The following is a 27042-nucleotide window of genomic DNA, read 5'->3' as shown; positions in this document are numbered from 1 at the left end:
CACTTAGTTTGGAAGAAGCCTCTAAGATCGTCAAGTCCAACTGTAGTTCTTGAATTAATGAAATTTCTTTCTTGAAGGCCTGTGCAGCACAACCTGAAAAGTATCAGGCTTGTTGAGAGTAAAGGAAGGAGATTATTTTTTCATCTCTTACATTCACATTAATGTGATTTTGAAGTGGTAGCTCTCAATTTTCTACGCATCTATTTTCACAGAACACTGTGACTCTGATAAAAAAGCAGAGTGCTCTCCCTTCTGTAACAGTCTGCAATCAGCTTGGACAGTAATGCTTGTGCTAGCTTTAGTCTCACTAGCTGAAGTACCAGCAGTAACACAGCTGTGGTAACCTATGCCTCAGTTAGGGGTATGTAGGGTCATTTTATCATATATTGGATGCTTGCTCAAATTAATTGCCTGCAGTGACATCCATGCTTATGTATTTTAACTGTTTTGTTATATAAAGCTGACAAAATTGAATGTATTAAAGTATATCTAGCATGCTGCAGCCATATCTCCTAATTGCAGAGCAGATGCAGCCTGTAAGGCAGCGATCCCTACTCTGTCATTCCTTTAAGAAATGATTAGAAAGGTCTGCTCTACTTTGATAGTTGTGGGATGATTTTTTATCAGAAAATTGCAAGAATTAGTAAGTGCTCAAGTGCACTATTTGCAAATTAAATACTAAAAAGCTAAAATTAGCAAAGAAAACACAAAGATAATTAAAGGGAAGCCTCTCTCCTGGCAGTCCAAACATTTGTGGAATCCTAGTGAAGTCAAATCATCAGTGCTTGAGTGTATTTTATGTATAAAATCTCAATCCTGGAATCAGATCTTTAATGAAGGAATTCTCCTTTTTCTTAATTTCTGTTTAAAAAACCAACACACTAATCCTTGATTAAATAGAACTTGGAATGTGTTTGGAAAAAAACAGGTGAAAACAGATGTGGTGAGTAATACAGCATTTGTCAGATGCTGGACTGGTAAATCAGTAGAAGGGTAAATATGCTTACAGGAAATTTCTTTATTCTAAAATCTCCCTGTAGGAAACATGTTAAAAAGATGGAGCCTGCTGTTTACATAACAGGGAGTAATTGTTAGCAGTGCACAGGAATGCTTGTCAAGATATTGGCATTTGACACACACTGCTCTTATTGTGAGGTAGTTCTATAAATTCATTAAACTCAAGTTTCTTTCAGGTGTTTTAAGAATAGCAACAATGAACACAGTTTAGAGATACCAGAGCAGAACCATTGCCAGTAGCAATTCAGAAGGTCACATATACACTTCTTGCTAAAGACAGAATTTCATATTTTTGCTGGACATTTTTGCAAGCTGCAGAAGCATTTCAGTAACAGTACAGGCACTGAGGATACAAGTGATTCTTTTATTCCAAATCCTGTTTTGGAGCAAAATGCTAAATTATTTTAGGTCTTTGACCTGTGCAAATTATATTTATTTTCATTTTTGGAATTTGTATTTTGTATTTGAAGATTTTGGATTGCTCTTTGCAAAGTACTTTTTTATTTTCAAAAGTGCTATTCTTCCTAGACTTTGATGTGGTTATTGTTTATGTATAATAAAGAGGGAGAGCTCAGTCTAGTCAATAATTAGACTGGCACTTAAGGGCAGATGCCGTGGAGGGAAAAATTTTGGCTGCATATTCCTGCTGTTAACCCCCAGCAGGCTGGTTCATTAAGCTAACTCAGAAGATTTTTTCTTCTAAGGAACCTGGTGGCAGCTAGCCATTAAATCAGTTTAGAAGTGGTGTGAAATTATAGCTTGGGGCTGCAGTGACATGTGTTTAATCTAGCAATGCCAGTTTAAACACAATCCCTAGATATCACATCCTCCCAGCTCTCCTTTCTGTTTCCTCCCTTGCCCTTGGTTCTCCTGCACACATTACCTCTCCTTCTCAGAGCACAGGGAAGTAAGTCAGCAAAGCAGCTTTTAACCTTCTTTTACACTTTTCTTTTTTTTCTTTCCTTTTTCTTTTTTCTTGTCTTTTTTTTTTTTCCTCCGTCTTTTTCCTTTTTCCCCCCTTTTTTTCCTTTCCTTTTCTTTCTTTTTTTCCCTTTTCTTTTTTTTTTTTTCCTTGTTTTTTTTTTTTTTTTTTTTTTTTTTTGGTGTGTTTTGTTTTGTTTTGTTTTGTTTTTTTCCAGTAATTGCCCAGGGATACCTGCTAGAGTTTCTAATTCATCCAAATTCACCTTGACATAGCTCAGTGATTAAAGCAGTGGTGAAGAACCACCCCCAGAAGTCCAGCCCCAGGACTGCCTCTCCATGAAGCAGTTATTGCCATAGTATATTTTGCACCCAGCAGGAGTACTGGTGCACTTACTTCTCCATAAATAATTCACTTTGTGAGCCAGTTTAGTCTCTTCTTAAAAATGCACACATTACTCTAAATTTTATCCTTTGATTTGTTGTCATGGAAGGATTTGGTAAATGCTCAAGGTACAGAAGCAGGTAATGCACTTCACATCTAGTACTTGCAGCTCTGCTTACAGGATGGGACTATTAAAAAAGCAAGTTGAGTGCCTTGCTTCTGTTAAAGAGTGAAAAAATAGGTGGCTGGCCTGCTTAGGAGGTACTATCCATTGCACTGTTGCTCCTGACCTGTAAATGTTTAAGCCAAACCGCTCACATCAGGCTGCTGTTCTACTGAAAAAAGCATTAAGAAAATGTGCACTTTTTGGTGGACTTGTTTGCCTTCACCCTTGAGATACTAGTGTGTGTAGGTGAGCACTGAACGTCTGACTGTTGAACTATAGATATGGTAACTCCTTTCATGGCATATTGGACATATATTTTCAAGATACAAGCAGTGATTTCTAACAAAACAACATAATGGATGATGTTGTTTTGAAACTTGAAGTGATTTTCCTCCCATTATCTAAAAGCTGACATACAGGTTTTCCTCATCGCATGTCGTGTTTTGAAATAATACATGCATGTGCTCTGTTTTGATACTTAAAAATTTTCTGTTTTAGGGAACTAATTTGCAGAAAAAAAAGAAAGCTTTCGTTTTAGGTCTGAATTTTAATCCAAATATTTTATGATGATATTTTCTCAGCAGGAGGAAGACAAGTATTGCTTGGTGCTGCAAGCCTGAATTTTTATTGATCAATTACTCCAAGCACAGCAATTTATAGCAGGAGCACAGTCAGTGTTTAAAGTTCACTGGGGCTTCAGCTGCCCTGGCCATAAAAGTAATTTATATCTATGTGAATGCCACTGGTATTTTTTTACACTCAGCTTAACAAAGGAAGCCAGGGCAAGTAAAGACACCTTCTGCTTGCAGGCACACAGGCTCTGAAGGGGCAGCAGGGGTGGAGATGGGAATTCACTTGGAGATGTCCAGGCGGGGTCTTGGCTGGTGCTCCCGTGGGCAGCATGGCCTGCCTGGTTGCATCCCTCCTGAGTCTGTTACCAGCAGGCACTACTGTCAAAATTATGGCTTTACAGAAAGAAATGCCCGTATTTGGTAGGCGTGCTCCATCATTTAGTTAAACTAGGTGCTCAGAGGTGCACAGGGATTTGTGGGTTAGTTGGGGGAGTGGTGTGCATTGGTATTTGGAGTGCAACCGAACCTGCCAAAGGAGGTGTCTGCTATGTGTGTGGGTGCAAGTCAGGCTCCTGCTATTTTGTGAAGTCATTAAAGAAGGAACATTTTGGGAAAGAGCACTAAAGAGCTGCAGATTATGGGCATGCCGCTGAGCAAAAAGCCTCAGTCTTTGTTTACCTTGTTTGTTTAACACTGGAGAAATAATAATACCTAATTTAATACTTAAAAGAAGGTTTTCTTCATACTAAGCCATTTAAAGTTGTCCCATTGACAAGTAATACTTCAGACTTTCAGCAGAAAAACATATTTATAAAAGCTTCCAATTTTCTTGAGTTTCAGATCGCCTTTATTTTGCAATTCTGTACCAAAAACCAAAGAGTGGAGCTGCAAATACCCATTATTTCTGCATAGATGATGAACTTGTGTATGAGAAGTAAGTACCAACTTAGGCTTTTTTTCCTGGTTGTTGTTTTTGTTTGTTTGTTTGTTTGTTTGTTGTTTTTTGTTTTTTTACAGAAATAAATTAGTCAGAACAGCAGCAGTGAGGACTCAGTCTCATTGGAGAGTTAATTACATGAGTTTGGTCTTCTATGACTTACGTGTCATGATGATTTATAGGCCTTTCAAAGGCTTCTTGCTTTCCCATCAGGATTTCTCAAAAACATTTTCAAAACAGAAGCTTTTGTTCTACCCATTTCTGTTAGAAGACCCAGAAACATAAGGCAGCCATATAAATTCAGAAGTGTACATTGTACTGCCAGACTAAAAGGGGTGTCTTTGGTTTCTCATGTATTAAGTGGAATGTCTGAACTTTATAGAATCAGAGGAGAAAGTGGCAAAGTGAATTCAAGCCTTTATGAGCTGACAATGGATGTATTATTTCCCCTGTAATGAACAGTGTCTTTTACATGATGTGGAATGTTGCTAATTCTTCAGATAGTTTTGATCAAGGGCATGCTTGCTGGTTTTTAATGCACTAATCAATCTTTATTCTCTGTGTTCTCTTTTCTCTAGCACTATGAATTGCCTCCTTTTAAAGTAAAGATTATGAGTTCCTCTTAAAATAGAATTTAAAAACTTTTGCCACAGAGTGATACAGTAGTGAGAAATAGTTCTTAAATAGTTCTGGGGTATTGGTTTTGAATGGTTCTGTGTGGAAAACAAACAAAAAAAATTAGTCCATGTTTAAAGAGGACAAAACATTTCCTTTAACAAAACAGTATGTATTTATGTAAAAGAAGCATGTTTGTTTTTAGAATGATGTATGTATATAATATGTATATTATTACTACTTGCTTTGTGCATCTTATTTAAAAAAAGCATTTACAGGGGTCATGTACAATCTTTCCTCTTTTTTCTAACAGCTTCTATGCAGACTTTGGACCACTCAATCTGGCGATGGTCTACAGATACTGCTGCAAGCTAAATAAGAAATTAAAGGTAATGCTTGGATTTTTTTATGCAGAAGCCAATATTGGTGTATTTTTAAAAGACAAAAACAAGTGGGGCAAAATTTCTGTTGTTGTTACTGTTCAGGTGCTTTCCTGGTTTCCTAATCCAGCTGAATTCTGAATATGAGTGCTATATTTTAGTGAGATGAATTTAGGGAGGAGGAGGAGGATCAGAGTGTAAAACCCACTAATTTTTAGGAACCAGAAGATACACAACTGTGGCAGTAAGTGTTAAGCTTCTAGAAGATCAGTTGCTAAATGAACCACAGCCACTTTTAGAGGAAAAGCTTCTTTCCTGGAATTCTATCTTGTGGGCAATCTGCCAATATTGAATGAGCTTCAGGGTGTAGTGCTATGTTTTTGTTTGAAATGTTTTTGTTTGACTTGGTCTTCTCTTCTGATGCTGACATTCTTCAGAAATGAACAGCATTTGATCTTTAGTAGCATTGATAGCATTGGCCTGAGGGAGACTGCTCTGCTCACACTGAAGATTATTCTCTCTTACAGTAGCTCAGTAATTTTGGGGATTGGGGTCTTGATAGAGCATAGTGTCTTTCAAATAGATTTCTTAAATTAATTAGCACAACTGACTACAAGTTAGTTGGCCTTTTACAGATGTTGGCATATAAAACCTGTTCGGCAAATAAAAAAGCTTATTTTTGTTAAGGTCATGATTTGCCTCTTCAAAACTACTTAGATCTTTAAATTGCCACTGAACTGTGACAAGTGGGAAACATACAGCACATTAGAGAATGAGTGTATTTTGTCTGTCATAGATAATAGTTTGCATAATTCAGAGTTGCTTTATTATTCTTTAGGTTGTAGAAGCAACTGGCACCCATGGGTGTGGTGGTGCTGCTCTGTTCTTACTGGGCCACTAGCAGGATTGTCTCTGGCTAAGCCTGAGATGAACCTGTTTAATAGTCCAGGCTGGGACGTGGTAAACTCTCACCTGGGTAACTAGTTTGCCAGGGATGAGATTCTCTGATTTTTGTTTACAAGACACTCTGAAGCAACGCAAGTCTATGTTTTAGTCCATTTCCATGTGTTGTGTTTGACACGTTAGGGTTTCTGAGAACATATTTCTGCTACTGATCTGGGTTCTTTTTGTCTTGAATGCATTGAATCTGGCATCTTGAACAAGTAACATTGCTATTTAAATGCATAAAGTGACATTTTATGATAGCTTAGCAGTTGATGAAAGTGTACAGTTTCAAGCACATCAGAATTTATTTTGAGGACCAGTTAGGGGATAACTGCCACCACACGTGTGTGTCCTTTCTATTGACAATGCTATTCCACCCACATTCTAAGATAAATGGAGAAACTGTATGCCTAGCCAAGATGACACTTAAAAAAATATTCCTGATAAACTTTAGAAATACTTTCAAAATATTTTAATCTACACATGGTTCTGATCCTTGGAAACAAACACTAGTGAATTTATCTACATCTGAGTTTGAAAAATGAATGAAAAGGTGTAAACTCAGTTTTTAAAATTTTTACAACTTTAATATACCTGTGATGCTCTTGAAACTACCACTTTCTATTCTCATAAATGGCTATCTGTTACATAAGGCTTGAAGTTAAAAATGCCAACTAAAAATACAAATGCATTTAGGAAGAAAAAGAAAGTACTTCAGTAATTTGTACCATTATTTAGGCTGGATACTGGGAAAAATACCAGAAAAATCTAGGTAGGGATGCAATACAGTCTTCCAAAGCTTCTGAGGCATTACTCTACAGTATTTTTTATTCTCTGACTACAGCTAGATGAAAGGAGGTAAACAAACTCTTGCATTCCTCTGACTTTGTAAAAGGTGTAAAAGGTCTAAAATGCAAAATCGTAATCTTGTTCATTTCTTCATACAGTCATTTTCATTGATAAGGAAGAAAATAATTCATTATACTGGCTTTGATCAGAAAAAGCAAGCAAACGCTGCATTCCTCATAGGCTCCTACGCAGTAAGTATTTAAATTTTTACATTAGCTGCAGTGTTCATTTCTTCATATTCAATCTTTAGAACAACAAGATAAAACAATTCCTTTCTCTTGAATAATCATCATACTAATGTAATTATAGTAATGTACCACATAATAAGAGAGTTTCCAAAGTCTTGCAGGTATGGGAGTGGAGTTGTATGATTTTAGGCTTTTTTCCTCCCTACTGCCATTTCTGTTCTTAAGATATAAGATCATCACTCAATAAAGTCAGTATTAATATTCTCATTTAGATTAAAAGTGATTGGTTCTTGAAGTTTTGCCTTTCCCCAACCACACCTCTTTTTCTTTTTTAAAATAGTATCTTGCATGAGGTATAATGTATCATTTGCCAGTGCATGTTTAAATAAACCTTTCCTTCCCCAGCTGCTTCTTCTCTAATACAAGGTAATCTCTTCAATTAACCTGGGAGAAGCAGTGAGAATGTGTTATGGGTTTAGAGCCTGTGTAAAGCCTGGGGATATACAATGTGGCTGGAAAGGTACTAAGCCAAGTCTGTGGCTGCAGAGGGGAAAAGCACTGGCTTTACATCACAACTGCATGTATTTGTTACACAAAAATGTAGTCAAGGAATAAAATGCTGATTAATTCAGGATGAAAGCTGTGATGTACCATATTCATGTTCTGTTTTGACTTGTAACACACCTTGGTTGTAACCATTTCTCTTGTTTACGGAGTAATAAAATGAAACGAGATGCTACATACTTTTTGATGTTGGAGATTAGAGAGATTGAAGTTCATGTAGCCTTAGGTTATTCCTACTTATTGGCTGCAAAGGCAACACAGTACTTTCTGTGATGCAGGCAGTCTCCTTGCTGCCTCTCTGCATCATGCAGGATGCATTTTCTGTTCCCTGGGATTTTTTGTTGTCTGTATTCGATAGCACTTTTTACAAATTGAAAACTAAATTTCAAAACATATCACTCTTGGTATTTGAAACACAGGTACTTAGAAATGTTACTGTAGTCCTATGCATTCTTAAACAACATGGAGACTGGAAATACGAGTTACTGAGCTTGTTTGCTGTTAAGGGCTATGTTGACAAAACAGCTGCAGCTTTTAGGAAAACTACTTCTTCCTAATTACTTGATCATAATTGAGGCCCAGAGAGGAAGAAGGGATTGGCCTCAGTTATCAGCCATTATTTGGAAAAAAGTGGGGCTTGTTTTTTCCTACACTCTTCTAAATATGTGTAGTTAGTAGCATTGTGTGGCACCAGCAGCTGACATTCTGAGCAGAACTTTGGTACAAAAGATTAACTAATGGTAAAACAAGCTAATAAGAAAATATTGTGGTTGACTATGCAAAAGTATACAGAAAAAGTAAAATAATTTTTATTTTTGATCACCTGGTAGCCCTGTCGTGTTGCAATAATAACATGCAGGTGAAGGTGAATGCTTCAGCAGTCTTGAATAAAGCTCTAAGATTAATATGTATGGCTTATGACAATCCAAAGCACAGTAATTAAAAATGGAGGTTGTTTTACAGATGAGTAGGCAGTTTTTGCTCTAGAGAGCTGCAGTGTAGGAAGTGGGAGTTGCAGAGTAAAGAAGGGGTGCTCACACGGATCCATGACATGAGATCATGACTGCCTAGCCAAGGCATGTGGTAGGGCTAGTTGCAGACACATAGCATATAGCAGAAAGAGGCTAATCGAAACCACCAGTTGTTCTCAGAGTTTGGAGGGCTGCTTACATTACTGCGTTGTACACATTCAGTTCCCTGCAAGGCCCAGGGGAAAGTGAAGCACAGTACGAGTATCAGTCACCTCCTTGCGTGTAGGCATGTCTATCTTGCAAATTTGCAAGTCTGGGACAGTGAGCTATCTCTGGCTAAATGCTGATTTTCTTTCCAGTGCAATACATTTTGGCTTTGATACTGCTTTTTCTTTAGAGCAGGGCAAAGTTTCTTCCCAGTTTCGTGTAGGAGGGATTCCACTGAAGAAAGATCACAGAAGTAAAACTGTGCCCCTGAGGCTCTTTTTTTCACCCCTTGGCATGCTTTGATGATCTTTCATGAGGAGGCAAGCTTAATTACAGAGCTCATTTCTCAAGTGTTCACACATACTTGTCCCATATTTAGGCAAGCTTAATTACAGAGCTCATTTCTCGAGTGTTCACACATACTTGTTCCATATTTCTGTTTTCTGCGGGGAGAATTGGATTGTTCTCTGTGGGGCAAGCAATGATACAGGATCTGTTCAGAATGCCTGAAAAACATGTCTATAAGCATATTTCTTGATTGAAAGGAAATAATGATGACTTCTTTATTTAAAACATATGTAGCTATAGACTTAAGTGTCTACCTTCTTTAGTTCAGAATGTTTTTCTTGAAGAAAGATCCAGATACTGGTCAAGTCTTTTAAGGAATTTTTTTTTGTAATTTTAGTTAATCAGACTGTGTCATGTTGGTAAGCTTTGTTGCTTGAGCTGATTGTCATAATTTATTTTCTGATCTTACAGTATAGGTTGTAGGTTGATTCTGTATTTTGTTTTCTGTGGATTGAATGTGTTTTCTTTCTTGATTCTATTTTTTTAACTTCATGGTAGGTTCCCATTTCAACAGTTAAACTTGGGTTGAGGAAGGGTAAGCAATACATTACTTTGGGGTACTTTCAGTTCATTCAAGGAAGAGCAAGGAAGTAAAAGTGAATGTGGCCTTTGTAGATTCAGTCACAAAAACAGTGCTTCTGCAGTTAAGCACAGTTTTGGAGGCAAATTGCTCTGTTGGTGCACGTGCTACAAGTTACTTATTAGGAATAACAGGTGCAAGGTTTTCAAGAACAGCAAGGCACAGTGAGTCTGTGTGATTTCTGGTTTTGTTATCTATTTTTTAACACAGTTACATTTTAACTATAAAAATGTAATGAACTATATATGACTAGTTCTCCTCTGGGACTTCTATGCCTTCATAAACATTCAGCTTCTGAGCATGTCTTTTCAAAGGCTTGTTGACCTCAAATTTGTATTCTTAAACAGAATATTTTAACTTCTGCTTAAAGGAATTGGCATATATTAGCATGATTTATCATTTGTCATGTTAAAATGTATATGTGTGTATATATATCATGTGGGAATATGCTCATTTGAACTACAAAGACAATTATGAAAGTCTTCATTAACTGTGGTGTGTTAAGAGCAGCTATTAGTGTTCTTGTTTTCAAGCAAAATCTGTTCTCAGTCTTTTCTTCACAGTTGATGTGTTTTAATGTTTCCCTCATTCCCCTTCATCTAACTTGTCTTTCTTTCCTCTTCAGTGGAGATAGTTTATGAACTCTCCAGACTACATACTTCTTTCTCCCCCCTCCTGCATCTGCTGCTTCCTTCCAGGTGTACTTTGATGTGACAGCACAGCCTAACTCAAGCTCTTCAGTATAAAATGGCCTTAAGAGTGAAGAACTAAGTTTACAAATACATTGTTCTATGTGTAGTTTTAGAATAAAATACTATTTTTTTTAGAGTAAATCTTAACATTTTAGATCATATTCCCATTATTGTTCATCTTTCATCTATTTTAATTCTGTATTTTGTTTCTAGATTTTTACAGACATAATGGGAATAATATTCTTCTATGTAGGTTAGCAAAAATTTGGCACATTCAGCCACACAAAGGTAGCCAGAATTTAGTGTGTTGGGGTTGAATGTTTACACTTTATTTGGGTGGAGGGGGAAAAGGGAAAGAAGGGAGGAGGGGGGAAGCTTTTGTTCTTCACCTTTTAAAGAAAAATCTTTTCCTTGAAAGCTATCTGCACTGTTCAGGCCTTACCACACTACCAAAGCAGCAGTGATCTTCTGAGTTGATATCTACAGTGGCTTCTCTTGATTTTCACCAGGACTTGGCTGTGGGTGAGGAAAGTCTGCTTCTTCCATCATTGCTCCTTCTGTATTACGAAAGAAAATGTACTCTCTGTGCCCTGTCCACCCAATTCCCAAGCTCCCCCCTCTCCCCTTGGCTACATTAACTTAGTAACAGTGTTTTTTTTCTCAGGCCTGGCACTAATTATGTACTTGGAGGGTGACCCTCCCAGGGTACCGCCCCATGAACTGCTGTAATTCAGGTCACCTTCTCCAGGACTCATCTCTGTACTTTGTCTATTTTCTCATCTTCTTTCTTCAGGGTAAGCAGCGTTTCCTTCATCCGTTCTAATCCGTAGTATTGGTTTTTGCCTTTTCAATTTGTTAGTGTCCTTCCTAGTTGTGGGCCTAATGCTGGGTAGAAGCTGGAAGTTGGAGAATCAACTGACACCCACTGGTGTGATGTTGAACTGCTCTGTTCTTACACTGACACTTGCAGAATTGTTTCTCACTAAGCCTGAGATAAACCTGTGTAGTGATCCAGGCTGGGTGGTGGTGAATGGATAACTGTGGCAGTGCTCAGATTTAGAGTGGGTAAACCATGTTTACCCTCAGCTGTGTTTTGGTGAGAGAGCTTGACAAGCACTAGTGGCAGGGACAAGACAGACAAAGAACTGACTTTTCATTTTCAGGAAGTTGCTTGGAGTCTTGCCAGTCTCTGAGATTGTATCCTCTAAAATGCTACCTTCTCTGAGTTGTATTTGGGAAATCGTGATGAATCTTCACAGCGGCAATTTTCCTGCTGTTTGTACTAGGTTCTATTCCAGAATATTCCTACAAAACTGCTTGTCTACATAGGAGAAGGGTTGTTCTTTTCGAGGTCCCTCACTTTATAGTCTTAGATTGCTTTCTTACCTGGCATGAAGTAGTGATGTGCACAATCCAGTCAGTTCAGGGGTTTTTATACTTGCCTCTGCTGTTTAAAAAGTATTTGGAAGTTTCTTGTTTTTTGTTTATGGTGAACAAAAAGTTGCCAGACAGGCAGTTATTCACTCTCTGTCCCTTTTATCCACTTAATGACTGTGTTTCTGCCAATGATGAAACTGTTGGCCACATGGATTTCTTCACTATGACGCAAGTCCATACAGGAAGCTTTTTATTCTAATAAACTTCTATTTTAATTTTGCAACATCTAACGTTTTATACTAAGGAATATTGCTTGAAATTTAATCTACTAACTGACTAGTATATCCAGTTGAGGTTTTAATGAAATAAAATATTTAATACTTTAAAGTTATAACAGCTGTATGAGCTTGTGTTTGAGTCTGGTCACATGCAGCAGTTACTTGCATTTATTCAGAATGGGTGAGTTTAATTATTTTCTCTATACAGCAGTTCAAGCTGTCTTGGGTGAGTGACATTTTTGGAACGTAGTTGTATCTCATAAAATTTGCTTGTTAGCATTTTAAAATTAATTATCTCATTATTTTCTGGCTTCTAAGTCAGCATGGTTGGTAAAATGTATGATTTAGGTAGCAACCTTAAGCAGATTTTTCAGTTGAGGGTGAACAGATGGACAAATTTTTTTGATGATTTTATTGAATACATCATAGATATGAATTTAAAATGTTGTTTACAGATTTCAGTTATAGAGTTTCTAACAGTATCACTTATTTCAATAGCCTATTTAATTTTCCTGAAAAAGCAACAATTATGTCATAGATTGCTATTACTAAACATGTTTTGTCTTATATGCAGCATTACTGTTTCACTTGGCAGTGCCATGTATTGAAAGTTAAGATGCCTTTTTTAACCAGAGACTCGTTTCCCCTTCCACCAGGAATAATATGCATCCTATTGTGGATACCATTCCGATGATTATACTCTAGGAAATGGTTGCTTAAAAAATAAGGTTGAATTGAAAACACTAATGAATCAGACAAAAACTTGGCTTGCTAAAAGTTCTCATTCTCTGGTTGATTTTAGATGCTCATAAATAAAGACTGCGTTACCTAATCCTGCAAACCCTTGTATTTCATTGAATGAACTTGGAAGTGGCTGTTTAACATTGGCAGGAGAGCTTCAGTGCACCTTCCCAGTGTTCAGTGCACCTTCCCAGTGTTCAGTGCTTGGATGGTTCTTGACCATTCACAGAGGTGCCTGTAGTTCCTTAATTAGAAACAGATGTCCTAAATGAAAAGGATGATGAACCATTGTTAATGGTTCAACTGCTAATAGCAAAGTCCTGGCTATATGTTGAAGTTCAGTAGGATGTTTTTTTGAATGCGTAAAAAAGTGAATTTCTAAACTGTCTGTATACGAAATGATTGCAGATTGTGATAAAATTATATGTTTGACTTGAAAGATGTCAATTCCTTATAGTAACAATTTTCATGAAGGGTACTTAAGTAGAAGATTTCTAAAAGATTTTAAGAGTTTTTCTGTTTGTATTTGTGTATGTATAGTATAGATATGTATGTATATTCCTATCTGCACTTGCATATGACTGTAGGAAAATTCTAAAAGCTGAACTTGTGGATGCATTCTGCATTGACTAAGTTTTTTTGAAAGAAGGCCTTTTTAATATTTCCCTAATTGCAGGAAAGGAGCCCCTTGAGATATCGTTTTTAAATTCTAATAGTATTTTCTTTATTTGTATATACACAAGAAGATAAAAATTATCCCAGAGAATGCCTGCTTCTGCTAAATAACAGCTAATATCATTGCTTAAAATTTACTTTAATATTTTTATCTTTTCAGTAGTCATTTTTGTTTGTTGCTTTACTGGCATTAACCTAAGAAAACAACTTTATTTGTTAAAGTTTTCATCATCTTAGAAAGCACAGCAGAAACATAAATTGTAATCAGTATCTGGACAAACTAGTTTCAGCTGTTGTATATTTTGATTTCTGGAGTTTGTCTTCTCTCATTTCCTCTCCTTCCCCTAGAGCATACCTCATTAATTTGCAAATATATCTTTGTTTCTTTATTCATCAGATCAACATTTCCATTCTCTTATTTTCTAAAACTTCAGTTCTGCTTGCTGCCTTAGAAAGTCCTTTTCTCTTTCAACACTTCTGTCTGCTGCAGATACTTGATCACTGCTGCTTTCTCTTTCCTGTTTATTTGCATTCTTTAGTCCTTTCTTCACTCACATCATTCCAATGAAATTGTTCATCTTTAAGGCTTCTCTGGCCTCCTCCAGGTCAGAAACAGTATTATATTTAGTTTTATGTAGATATAGGTGTGTCAGAAATATTTTTTGAACTTAATCTTTCCTTAAATACTGCCTACTGCATTTTGGTTCACTTCCTGGAGCAGTGTAGCAGTAATCCCAGCAAATACTGGGCATTCAGTCCACAGGACCAGACTAAACCCAGTTGTTAAGCTTAAAAGCTGCTGGAAGTATATAGTAAAGATGTCAGATCTTCAATGCTGGCTGTCTACTGATGGAATTCTTTTATTGCAGACCATTTCCTAATGCAGATATGTGGCCTCTGCTGCCTTGACATCTGTTGCTTCTCTGAGCTTTGCTGCTTCAGTCTTACCTGTTACCATACATGGAATTTGGTTCACCCCAACCTAAAAACAGGCCCCACCCATGTTCAGCCTTCATCCAGCCTTGGTTATATCCAGGATTTCTAGCTGGGTACTCCCTTGAGCTGTGACAGAAACTGATCCTGTTTCCACTTTGACTTCTTGCGTTGTTACTGCCAGGATACTTGTGAAGTAATTAGGTTTATGGTCTTTTCCATGTGAAAAACGAGATTCACTTTTTAGATTTTAGGAAAGAGGTTTAATAAAAGATAAGACAATTAGGAGATAAGGAAAAAAAGCAAAGTACGGCCGGCTGGGTGACTTGGCACTCGGCCAAGTCCACAAACTGCTATTTCACAGGCTTTCTTTAAATACCCTTTCTATTGTATCAGTCTGTTGAAGATTCATTTTTTTCCATAAACTAATTTCCATATTCCAGGAACTATTTTGCGTGGCTCCTCCTTGGGTCCGCCTTTTTAGAGCATGCATGTTTCTTGGCTGTGTCTTCATTATCACCTCCAGATTGGGCCTTGGTCCGTGCTTTCTTCAGATGGTAGATGCTGATAGTCGGGGTATCAATAGCAGGGTCTTTTTTGCATGGTCACTGGATGTTATCCCAGCCAAACAGACAGTTTAAGCATACTATATCACTACTACCACTATGTCTAATTTTCTTTACTAACAGCAGAAATTAAAAAAACTTATATTCTTACCACAAAGTTATTAATCATAGAGCACACATCTTGCGAAAAGCCAACTTTATAATAGGTATTTATAACAATTCCTCCCTTTTTCTTTTTAACCATCATTTGGCTTGAGCCATTCTCTTTGTTTTCTAGCCTTTATTATTTGCTTATTTTCTCACTGATAAAAAGGGTTTTCTATATTATCTATTTAGATGCAGTTATTTTAGGATCTGTTGGCATTATCAGTATTTGCTTATTTTGGACTACACCAATGATTAGCCAAATAGACAGTTAATTTCTAAAAATTCCAGTATTGGTCCCAATTTTACACATATGTAAGAATGTAATTTGGATGGGTTATAATAGTGAATGTTGATATGGGTATTAGAAAAAAACTTCAGTTTACAGTCTTTGGTAGCACTTGTATCATGATTTTGCTATGATCTTTGAAAGACAAAAGAGTGAGTGACAGAAATAGAGTTTCAGTTCTTTGACTTATATCCCCACCTGACCAGGCCTATGGGGGTGCATCCCACAGCCGGTGTATGATTCTTCTCGGTGGAGAAATACAGCGGTCTTGACTGGAGTTTGCTCTCTTATTTGCTTGTCACACTCTGCTCAATTTCAGGCAAATAGTTTCTGTTACCTTTTAATTGAAGTTGTTTTATGTTAATCAAGCATCTCCCATTCAACAGACACTAGTAATCCCCATTCACCAGGATATATGTATATATGCATCACTAAAAGGCAGTAAAGTCCCTTAATCCCAAAGGCCAGCTGCAAAGCCCTTTTAGAACTGACAATTACTTGTGCTGGCCAGACTGTACTTTGAGTAAAACTAAAATAACTGCATCTTCAATTTACTGTGATTCTCCTGCATGATCATTTTACTGAAATTAGGGTGTCATTTTCCTCTCCAGGGAACCACCTTTGATACCATTTAATTTTTGAAAGCCTCCACTTTTTTTTTTTTTTTTAACTGCAGCCAGGATCGAGGAACAGGTTAAAAGGAAACTTAAGGAGAAAAATTTAGTCAATAACAAAAATAACTTAAACTACAGAGTGCAAAAAAACCACTATTTTTACCCCTTCTTTCTTTTCTATTAAGGTATTTATGGGCTATTCTTAACTTGTTGACTTAATAAATATTCTGATGTTAGAGCCTTATCATACTGAAGGTTTCTGGTGGGCAGATCCTCTGCCCAGCCTGCTCCTAGAGTAGAAGGACAATGAATTCTTGACATTCCAGAAGATTTCTCTTACTATTTTAGGAGAACTCAGAAAAATACATACACTATAGGATTTGTTTCTGTTTAAGGCCAAAGACACTCACCCGATTTGTCATGCATTGATTTAAGAGATTAGGTACCTTTTAGAAACTTTGATGGTACCTTTTAGAAACTTTGATGAGAACTCCCTTTGATGGGAATTAACACCACCACTTTTGTGAGACAGGTCTCATCTGAAAAAAAGCTGGAAAACTAAGTAAAACCCCTAAAATAGTTTTTGCAAAATTTACAATAATTTAGTGTCACTTAGCATCACCAAACAGGGAAAGAAAAGAAATTACTAAAAAATCTTGCATATACCACAATAGTATTATAAAGCAGCAAGTATCTTGTTATTCATACTATCGTTTTTCATACTCTATCTCAAGAGAAATCTGACATCTTATATTAAAAAGAAAAACAAAACACCTCCAAAAGTCTTTTAACAAACTTATGAAGAACTCTCCCAAAGAAGCCATCTCAACCACTATCTACATCTCAACCTCCAATGTAAGAGGTGGATGACAAAGTTTTCCATTTTATAAAGTTATATGATTAGTACCTTAAATTATTTTTTACATACCCACTTAGAAGAGCAAATCTTTATATCTCTTCTTGTGACTTTCAAATAGCAGAAGAAAAATTGCTCCTGAGAATTTCTTTCTACTATTATTCTGACAGTATTAGACTTCTATCAGTAATTAACTGTACCTTTTTGTGGGGACAACACTGCTAGCATAACTGAAGAATGTCCCTTGTTGGTTACAAATGTTTGCATGTTTGTGTGTGTATACAAAAGAATCACAGCTACTGTATTAACTCCAACACAGTACAAGTTTAGTTGAAAACTCTTTCCTTAATCATGACTCTGCTGGGTAGTAATTCACACTTATGTTCTGTGAACACCAACATATCCCCTTGGTATTTTGCATAGGTGCTTCTCTTTGCCCTTCTTCTTTAGGCTATATTCAGTTAGTACATTAGTAGCACCGATTGATGAGTAATAAAAGAATATTTAAGTTAGTATGAAAGAGCTACTTTAAATACACAAAATAATTGGGAAAAATAAAAGAGACAAAAACATATTGTCTGTTCTGTAAGGTATAAAACCTAAAATAAATTAGCCAAAATGCCAAGAATATGGAGCCAGTCCTCTTCCTGTGATCTTCATGTACCTGCAACATTACACAGTGGGTGACAAACACTTTCAAAACAATACTACACATTTCAACTTTAATTTTCTACACCTGTAGAGTAGGGTTACTTTAAAGTCCATTTTCTTTGTAGCTATGAAGAAACAGAAGTAGGAGGATCTGACAGACTAGACTGATTTCTGAGTGTTATGCAGAGAAGTAAAACAGAGAAAGTTCTTTGTCCAAAAATTTTTTTAATTATATGAGTCTTTTTCAGTTCATTATTATTCAGTTTTGTGTAAAATTCAGCTTGGTATCACCTGGTTGGGATCTTACAGTTGATTCTTAAGTTCTTACACCAGTCTTTTGATCTTGTTGGTGTTGATTCAAAATTTGCAGCCTTTTAGTTGTCAGTCATACTGCAGCTTCAGTTGTTTGTGATACCTGAAAAAGCATCTTCTTGCTGTGGGGTTAAAGAATTGTCCTTCCCATTTTTGCAATTGTAAAGATACACCTTTTTAACATTAATCTCTTTTTATTTCATAAACAACAGTTTCACAGTCCAAACATTACCTCTTAGGGTGTTACTTTCACGTTCCCATCTGGGTTACATCTACACACCTCTCACTCATGGCATTTGAGTATTACTTTTGTTTAAAAAAATTCCCAATAATGAAAAATTCCAATTCCATCCATAATTCCTTCTTTTTTTTCCTCACCACATTCTTTAAACTTCCAATACCTTCTTATCAAACACCAGAACTCTCTCACAACTCTTTTGACTCCAGTCTCCTATTCCATCAAAACTATTCCCTCCCATTTCTTAGGTCATCCCCCCCTTGATCTCTTATAGCTATTTCTTCAGGTAATTTTAATGCCCCCAAAATTTTCTAAAAACTTTTAAGACCTTCTAAAAACCAGAAAACCTCTAAAAATTTCTGAAAATCTCAAAAAAACCCACAAAAGCCATCCTTTCAAGACTTGTAAAAACCAAAAAATCTTTAAAGAATCTTAAAAAAATGAACCTCCTCATTAATCTGTAAAACTGCATTAATCCTTTTCAAGCATCCCTCTTTTTCCATAAATTTCTTTTAAAAGTAAATATTATCCCCAATCAGTAAACATTTTACACTTTTTAAAGGCACATTTCAACATTCTTTTCTTTGTAAGATTTTTCTACAAACTATCAACATATTTTCTCTCCCTCTCTTAGAAGATTTTATTTTTGTCAAACTTTTAATATTCTTCTGGTCTAACCCTTATTCTCAATAATATTTCTAGATCTTTTCCCAACACATTAAGACCCAGTTCAGGGATCAATAAAATATTTCCCATCCATCTGTTGGTATTTCTTTTAATTACCACATCTTCTATGATAGGGACTTCACAAACTTTTTCCCTCCCACCGTCGCTACCTCTGAGATCTCTTTACCTACCCTCCGTCCTACTGGGCCTCCCCATAACACATGCCTTTTCTGTTTCAAAACCGACCAAAAATTGGAACACCTCCTCCCCAGGACCTACTTTTCAGAGTTATTACAGACTCCAGATGGCATTTGTCCTTAAAAAAAAATAGAGCCTATGACTCCTCTATATTATGTTTTGTTTTGGTTTTGTTTTTGTTTTCTCGACGAGGGCACTCACGCTTATAATGCCCTTCTTTCCTACAAAATAAACAGGCACCCTTAGGACGCTTTTGGGATTTTGTTCGCATTTTGTCTCCGTTCCCCTCCCCGTCTCCGAGCCCTGAATCCCCGAGGAGCGGGAGGCTGCAGACGGGGTCCGGGGCCGCTCTGCGGTCAGAGCCGTCCGGCGGAGGCCAGGGGCCCGCGGAGCACCGGGGAGGGCACGGACTCTGTGTTCGGGACAGATAGGACTCTCGATGGAGTCCACAGGGCTGCGGTGGTATCTCCTATGGCAGAACTAAGGCAGCCTTCTGTGTCGGCAGCCCCGCAGCTCTGACATGAGCAGGCGAGGGCAGGGCTGCGGGGGAATTCAGCACGAACCCCACAGACACAAACCGCCGCATGGCACGGGAGATTGGAGGCTGCCCCGGGGCGGGAGGCAGCGACACGGGGAAAGTGCCCTCGGGTGGGGTGGCAGGAGCCGGCGGAGCGGCCGCGGCCGGGGCAACCGAGACTGGGTGAGACCGAGCCCCCCGGCGGGGGCCAGGGGGAGCGGGAGCGCAGGCGGCCGTGCAGTCATGGAGATGGAGCACGGCACAGCCAGGGGCAGCGTTCGGGCAGACAGCGGTACGGGGCTGGAGGACGGGCAGCCTGACAGAGACACAAACGGGAACTTCGGCGCAGCCTGAACCAAAGCGGGAGGTACGACAGGCGCAAACAGTGGCCCAGCAAGCGCCGTGACAGGCGCTGCGGCTGCACAGAGGGGAACAAGCGGCTGCACAGCCAACACAGACAGAAACACGGGTGGGGGCTGCACCCAGCCCCCCCTTCCCCTTGATCTCTGGATCCCAACTCATCTCCTTTTGGTTTGTTTTTTGGTTTTTTCTCATTTCCACAGTACAAGGAAACTCCTCCTTTCCAACAACACAATACAATAACACAAACTCTACAGCAAGTATGTCTCTCAGTTACACATACCTCCACTCACACAAAGACAACATAAAAAGATTAGTATTCTTACACTCATTCATTCACCCTTATTCGATTCAATATGCCTTCCTTGCTCACCCTCTTTCACAAGACAACACAAGCAGACAATACAAGAAAAATGGTACCCTCTTTTGTGTTTATTATTTTCCTATAGGTGTTTAGCAAACTTCTCCTCCAGATGCTCTTGGATTATCACACTTTTTGAGCCTCTGGTGTTTCTCAACCTGGTGATTTTTTAAAACCCCGGTATCTTGATTCTTACACCCCTAGCCCTTTTCGTGTTTTTATCCTCAATCTGGCAAAAAGTCATGCATGCATTTGGCCACTCACTCGGATGCTCTTAGGTTACCCAACCTTCAATCCGACAATGTTTTGGGGTCCCCCACTTACCCCGTTTTCCCAGTGGATTGTCTAGGAAAACCGTCGGCTCCCTACCCGAGGGGTCCAACCCCTCCCCTGGGACCCTGTCCCAGCCACCCGGGGTTTTTCCAACCCCTTTTTCCCCTGGGACCCTGTCCCAGCCACCCGGGGTTTTTCCAACCCCTTTTTCCCCTGGGACCCTGTCCCAGCCACCCGGGGTTTTTCCAACCCCTTTTTCCCCTGGGACCCTGTCCCAGCCACCCGGGGGTCACTTTGACTCATTACCTTTCGCTTCGCCTCCGTACTGGCCGTCCCTGTCGCGAGAGCACGGTACAGCAGCATAGGAAGCTACCACACTCGATCCACCAGTCTGGGCTGCCCAGCCAGTGTCTCATTCACACACACACACCGACCCCCTATCCCGCTCCCCTAAGAAATACTTACAATCCCTTTTTCTTTCTTAGGTTCTTTGTGCACGAGGTTTTTTACGGAGCAAAAATATTGCAGTTTCAGGGAGCCTTTTCCCTTTTCTTTACTTTGCTTTTTTCTTTCCGTCTCCTTGCTTATCTCTTCGGGTGTTTACCTGCAATCCCCAATTCTCACCAGGAAAAACAAAGTTTTGGGCCGCCAAAGATCAGGCGGGGCGCCTCCCTTGCTCTGAATCTCCTGGGGTTTCAGGGATGAGGTATATCCCGGACGAGTCCCCAAATTGTGAAAAACGAGATTCACTTTTTAGATTTTAGGAAAGAGGTTTAATAAAAGATAAGACAATTAGGAGATAAGGAAAAAAAGCAAAGTACGGCCGGCCGAGTGACTTGGCACTCGGCCAAGTCCACAAACTGCTATTTCACAGGCTTTCTTTAAATACCCTTTCTGTTGTATCAGTCTGTTGAAGATTCATTTTTTTCCATAAACTAATTTCCATATTCCAGGAACTATTTTGCATGGCTCCTCCTTGGGTCCGCCTTTTTAGAGCATGCATGTTTCTTGGCTGTGTCTTCATTATCACCTCCAGATTGGGCCTTGGTCCGTGCTTTCTTCAGATGGTAGATGCTGATAGTCGGGGTATCAATAGCAGGGTCTTTTTTGCATGGTCACTGGATGTTATCCCAGCCAAACAGACAGTTTAAGCATACTATATCACTACTACCACTATGTCTAATTTTCTTTACTAACAGCAGAAATAAAAAAACTTACATTCTTACCACAAAGTTATTAATCATAGAGCACACATCTTGCGAAAAGCCAACTTTATAATAGGTATTTATAACATCCATTATGTGTGAATGTCATTCTTCTCCTTTGAAGCACTCTCCACCATTGCATTCATCCAGCTATGCTCATACTAATCTAATATTTTTGCAAACACTTTTCACTGACTACACCATTTCATCAACTGCTGTTTCTGCAGCTGTCCACTTCTTGTGTCTTTTGTGTGTAGTTGTGTCACAGCTGAGTGTAGCAGGATCTCTGTTTCAGAATAAATTTCCTTCTTCAGTAAATATGCTGTATTCTGCTTCACTTGTACAATACAAGTTGTAATTTTGCTTTGCAAGATCAGATTAGGTTTTTTCAATGTCCTTGTATGGAGGAAGTGTTATTTTCTAGCTGCGTTAAGGAAAGTCCATACACATATATATGTATGTTAAAAAGGTGTTTCTAGCCAATTCACTTGCAATGTAATTTCAGAAGCAGGATTGATGCTTGAGAACTAACATATTAGAACTAATTAACTTATTTTAATACAACATAGTGAGATGGAAAAAAGTAGTCTCTTGCAGCTGTTAGACTTGTAAACAACTGCTTCTGAATTCAATTTTGTTTCCTTTAAGAAGCTGGTAGCTCAGAAAGCCTAAGATTTCTCCCATGCCTCAGCTGAGGTTTTATATGTGCTTACAAAATCAGCTAGTATTAGTTCCATTTCTCTTTGCCTGTGGTACAATTAGTACTCTGTATGCTACACAGTGTGATAGCACTTAAATCCAGTTGGACATTAGGAGGAATTTCTTCACAGGAAGGGTGAAGGATTGGTTAAACATTGTAATGGGCTGCCCTGGGAGATGGTGGATGAGATGTTTAAGGAAAGACTGAGTGTGGCACGCAGTGCCTAGGTCTAGTTGATATGGTCGTGTTTGGGCAAAGGTTGGACTGGGATGATCTCAGAGATCTTTTCCAGCCTAATTGATTCTGTGATTCTGTAATCCTTTTTTTTCCAGGTGACTCATTTCTGGCTACAAACTCTGTCTAATTACCATCTGTTTTTTATTCCATTTTATGTCTCAGGTTCGTAAGTTTTTCAGGGACAGGGCTCTCTTCCTGATATACAAGAAGTGCTTGATTTGTATGGTTGCTAGCAATATGTGTTCACTGTGCTGCAAGATGCAAATTAGGACTATATCAAAGCACACAGTTTGAAATTTCTTGGAAGATAACCTTTGCATCCAAATCAGGAAATGAATGCCTGCAGAATAGAAAACGAGTTTTGCCATCAAAGGATAAGCTATTCAGTAATACTTGGGGAGGCTTTTTAAGTATCTTTTCTATTTTGCATCTATCCTTGCAAATATAAATGCAGAAGTCGCTTATTTCTCCCCCATGAAAGCACACATGCACACACAAAACATGCAGTTTTCATTTCTTAGCTATGTCTCGAGAAAGATTTATTTTTCTGTTTTCTTCTGCCAATTTCACAGGAAGAATGCTCAGAAAATACTTAACACACTAATTGAATCAGAAAAATCAAAGGGGTCACCTGCTGGCCATGTCTGTTTTAGCTGTCTGTTTAGGTTGTGTTTCAAGCTGGGTTGGTTTGTTGGGGGTTTTTAGCGACATCTGTTCCAACTCTTGTTTTCTGTGTGTATGGAGAGAGGATGTTTAAGGTATGTTGAGCCATTGTTTCAAACTAACTTTGCAGCAGCATCAAACAAATTTGAAAGGCAATGCCAACTTTTTAAAGAAAAAATGTCCAAAGCAACAGAAAGTAAATACACCATGCCATATTTTTGGAAGATGTTGAATTAATACTCATGAGGATTTTTGTTTTCAAATAACACTAAGGAAAGATGTCATTAGTATATAATAAATAAATAATTTTACTGAACATTAGTGAAAAAAACACAACTTTCTGTAGAGAGTTAAAGCAGTTTCAAAGAAAAAGTGTTAACTTAAAATTACTGAATATTGACCTGTTAATGACAACTTGTTATTAACAGTTGTTACCTCCTGGCCATGCTGGGGATGGTGTTTAATGGTATTTGAAGAAGAGATGTGCAAAAAAAAGAGGAGTTTTAGGTATTCTTTAAGGAGACCTTAGTGTTAAAGGCTATCCAAGAGGGATCAGACATGTTGTGATGGAAGACCATACGGATATTTCTCGTAAGTTGGTCCTTTGTGAATTATTTTCTGAGTGTTTTTTTGCAGTAGAAAGTTTGATTAATTTTTTTCTTAGTACTTTGCTTCTGAAGCTACAGATTTCCTTTTATTATTATTATTATTATTTGGTTGTTTTGTTTTGTTTTGTTTTCTCTTAGTTTATGGTGTCTGGATTTAGTTACTGGCTATAGCCTCAGCAGTGCAAAGGAGGAAGTACAGAATTTGGATTAATGCAAATGTTCTGATGTAGTACAGTACATAAATAACTGTTTTAGTCTTGTTTGTTGAGTGTTCCGACAGTTTGTGTCTCAGATGATTCATAGCTTTACTGATATCTCTGCAGGTTTTAATGTTTTGATTTACATCTTAAGAGCTTAATTAAAAAAAAAAAATCTACAAAATGGTCAAGCAGAGTTGTAGTAGAAATGTAAGAATCCAGATGAACAGGAGCCTTTTCACTGTATCCTATAGTTGAACAACTCTTGCACAAATCTATATAGTTTGTTTTATAATATGTATTTCTTCAGATTTTTTGTTGTTTATGTAAGTTTTATTGTGGCAAATTGCAAACATTCGTTCTTGATGCCACTCTTTTCCAGCCATTTTGTACCTGTGATAATTAATTATGCCTTCTGTAGTAAACATATGACTTGAAATTATTGAAGCCTGTCTTAAAATAATCTTTTTCCTTTTCTGTCTTTTCCCAAAAATAGATAATATACCTGAGAGAATCCCCAGAAGATGTGTACAGGCTTATATTGTCAGGAAGTGTTTCATATCTTCCTTTCAGGTAAATCACTAGTTGATAGAACTTTCTGTACCTTGATATTTTGAGGAATAATGTGACATTTTTCAGTATTAATTTTTGCTGTGTTGGTTTTCTGGGGTTTTGTTTTATTTTGTTTTGTGTTTTGGAGTGTTTTCTTTGTTTGTTTGGGGGTTTATTGTTTGTTATTTTGTGGGTTGGTTTTGGTTGGTTTTATTGGTTTTGGTTGGTTTTTGAAGGGTTTTTTTTGTGTGTCTGTGTGTGTGTTGAAGTTTTTATGTGGGACACACTCACTGTCTGAACTCCAGGTGTTTAGTGAATCAGAGCTGTTACCAGTTGGTAGTGAGGTGTACCAGCAAAAGATAAAGGAGCCCCACCATTTGTATCCACTCACTGAGCTTTTTGATCTACACTGCTTCTCACTTGGCAGTTGAATTTTGTGCCAGTTTTGATAGTTAAACATATAAAAATATCTATCATTCACCACAGAGGACTTGCAGTACTTAATAGCATTCTTTATGCACAAGACAGTATTTAGAGATTGCTGCACTATTTGACAAGTGGGAAGTTGTCATCAGTGCATTCCAGGAACCTTCTGCATTGCCATGCCCTACCTTACTATCCCTCCAATACATATCAGAGTGGTTGCAGTTCCCTGTGAGAACCATGGCCTGAAAACATGAGGCTGCTTCTATCTGTCTGTAGAAGGCTTTTGTTCTCTCTCATCAGGCAGTCTAAGAGACATGCTACTATAATGTCTCTTTTTCTTGAATAAGGTTCTATTATTTCCGTCTCCTCCTAATTTCTGCCTCTTTACACACTGATTCACAAGGAAGGAGAGGATAGAAAAAAATCACAAGAGACAGCCATCCAGGTTCTTCAAAAGTTGTTCTTGCTCTCTGTTGAAATTCGAACATATGTTTTTTACTTATTAGAAACATTAGATGATAAGGGCTAATGTTGGTCTCAAAGTGTTCTGCCAAGGCATAATATTCTCTGGTGTAGATTCAATTTAATTTATTTATTTACTTCACTACACTATTCCTGTAGAATTCTTACTCTGTGGTGCTTATGAAATTTGATAATGGTCATAGACTAATATGCAATTCCTGGATCAACAGAATTAAAAAACTTGTAATTCAAAGAAGCGGTTTTAATGAAACCAGTTTCTCCTCTTGTTAAAGCATGAACTATATATGCATCTTAAGGAAAATATTTTATTACATTTATTAAAATGTTTATCCTAATAATCCATGTCAAAAACTGAGCATTTCAGCTTTACAAAAACTGTAGTTGGAGCAATCTTACTGTTGTATCTGTCAACAGAATTCATTTTATGTTTTGATCTTCTTGTAAGATTCAAGGTATGGGAAATGAAGTAATCATTTGACATACTTATTTCATTTAATAATCATTATATTGAAGTAATTTTTAAAAGGTGTTTTGGAGAAGTATCTTCAATTACTTTCACTTGGATTAAATCTTATAATTATGTTTTGATAGGGATGCTTCCTTTGGTACTTGTAGTTTTCATCTGACCTTACTGGACTGTTTTCATGCAATAAACAAGGTCAGTAAAATAATTTTTTTCACATTTCAAAAAATTAGCTACATGTTGCTTATCCAAAGAAGGCTTAGAAAACTGGGATCCAATTAGAGCTGTGAAGTAGCAGATGTGCTAATTGTTGCCTAGTTTACAATGCATTATGCATTATCACAAAAGTAGATACAGCATTCATAGAAGTCAATCAATACCTTATATAATCAACAAGTGAAGATATTGGAGAGAGAATTTTGAGTTTTACTTGTATAATCTCTCAAGACAGTAATTCACCTCTAATCCTAAAGAACTATGTGTTGGGTTTATTATATGCCCCCTGGTGTTACATATTAGGCTGAACATACCCTTTGAAATGGCTATGGTCTTGAATGGGTTTGCTATACACTTCAGGCATTTGCAGCACATGCTAATGATTTCAAGTTTTGCTTTAATACAAAAAGAACAAATGTTAGGAGGTAGGTGCTTCTTTTTTAACTATAAAATTATAAGAACTAGTTTTTAGAACAATATAATGGTGAAGTAATGCAGCATTGAAGGGTAGAGGAAATCAAAACACATTCTCTTTAGTCTTTATGAGTAGTGAAATGGGGAATTCTGCAGCTCTCCACTGTACTATTTCCTTTCATATTATGGTTGTCTCTACCAAATTGTAATGTTTTTACTGGTTAAGTCAGGTTCTTGAGGACTGGTGATTTTCCAGCTTTTTTGGTTTTTTTGAAATTAGGTATTTTGATGTTTTGGATATTTGGGTATTTTGAAATTTTGAGCTTGTATGCCAAGACCAGTGCATTGCTATTCTTGCTGGTGAACAGCAAGGAAAGCTACAAAAAATTGGGTAGGAAAAGAGACAATTAGAATGTAGCATTTTTAATATCTGGAGATATGGGATTTATCTGTGTTTGTGCTTCCTGTTTTAACAAGTGGATAAACTGTTAG

General features: G+C 37.6%; 1 protein-coding gene and 2 long non-coding RNA genes across 12 annotated transcripts in view; 2 read left to right on the top strand and 1 right to left on the bottom strand.

The window, feature by feature from the left end:
- CDC14B (cell division cycle 14B) overlaps positions 1-27042 on the top strand; it is a 59430-nt gene that overhangs the window by 4292 nt on the left and 28096 nt on the right. For all 10 annotated transcript variants that reach the window (XM_066338826.1, XM_066338824.1, XM_066338821.1 and 7 more), the window contains exons 2-6: positions 3902-3995; positions 4927-5002; positions 6886-6978; positions 24493-24569; positions 26049-26115. In XM_066338826.1, the coding sequence (XP_066194923.1) occupies positions 3902-3995; positions 4927-5002; positions 6886-6978; positions 24493-24569; positions 26049-26115 (407 nt within the window). The remainder of the gene's footprint in view (positions 1-3901; positions 3996-4926; positions 5003-6885; positions 6979-24492; positions 24570-26048; positions 26116-27042) is intronic.
- On the bottom strand, positions 14582-20982 carry LOC136373776 (uncharacterized). The gene is made up of 3 exons (XR_010745730.1): positions 20852-20982; positions 15539-15677; positions 14582-14949 (listed from the first exon to the last, which is right to left on the bottom strand). It is a non-coding gene; the product is annotated as an uncharacterized lncRNA (long non-coding RNA).
- LOC136373777 (uncharacterized) lies at positions 19604-20923 on the top strand. The gene is made up of 2 exons (XR_010745732.1): positions 19604-19759; positions 20872-20923. It is a non-coding gene; the product is annotated as an uncharacterized lncRNA (long non-coding RNA).

This window comes from Sylvia atricapilla, chromosome Z (assembly GCF_009819655.1).
Source record: "Sylvia atricapilla isolate bSylAtr1 chromosome Z, bSylAtr1.pri, whole genome shotgun sequence".
Classification (NCBI taxonomy): Eukaryota; Metazoa; Chordata; class Aves; order Passeriformes; family Sylviidae; genus Sylvia; species Sylvia atricapilla.
Note: the sequence above shows the minus strand (reverse complement) of the source record. Positions and strands in the feature narration are given on the sequence as shown.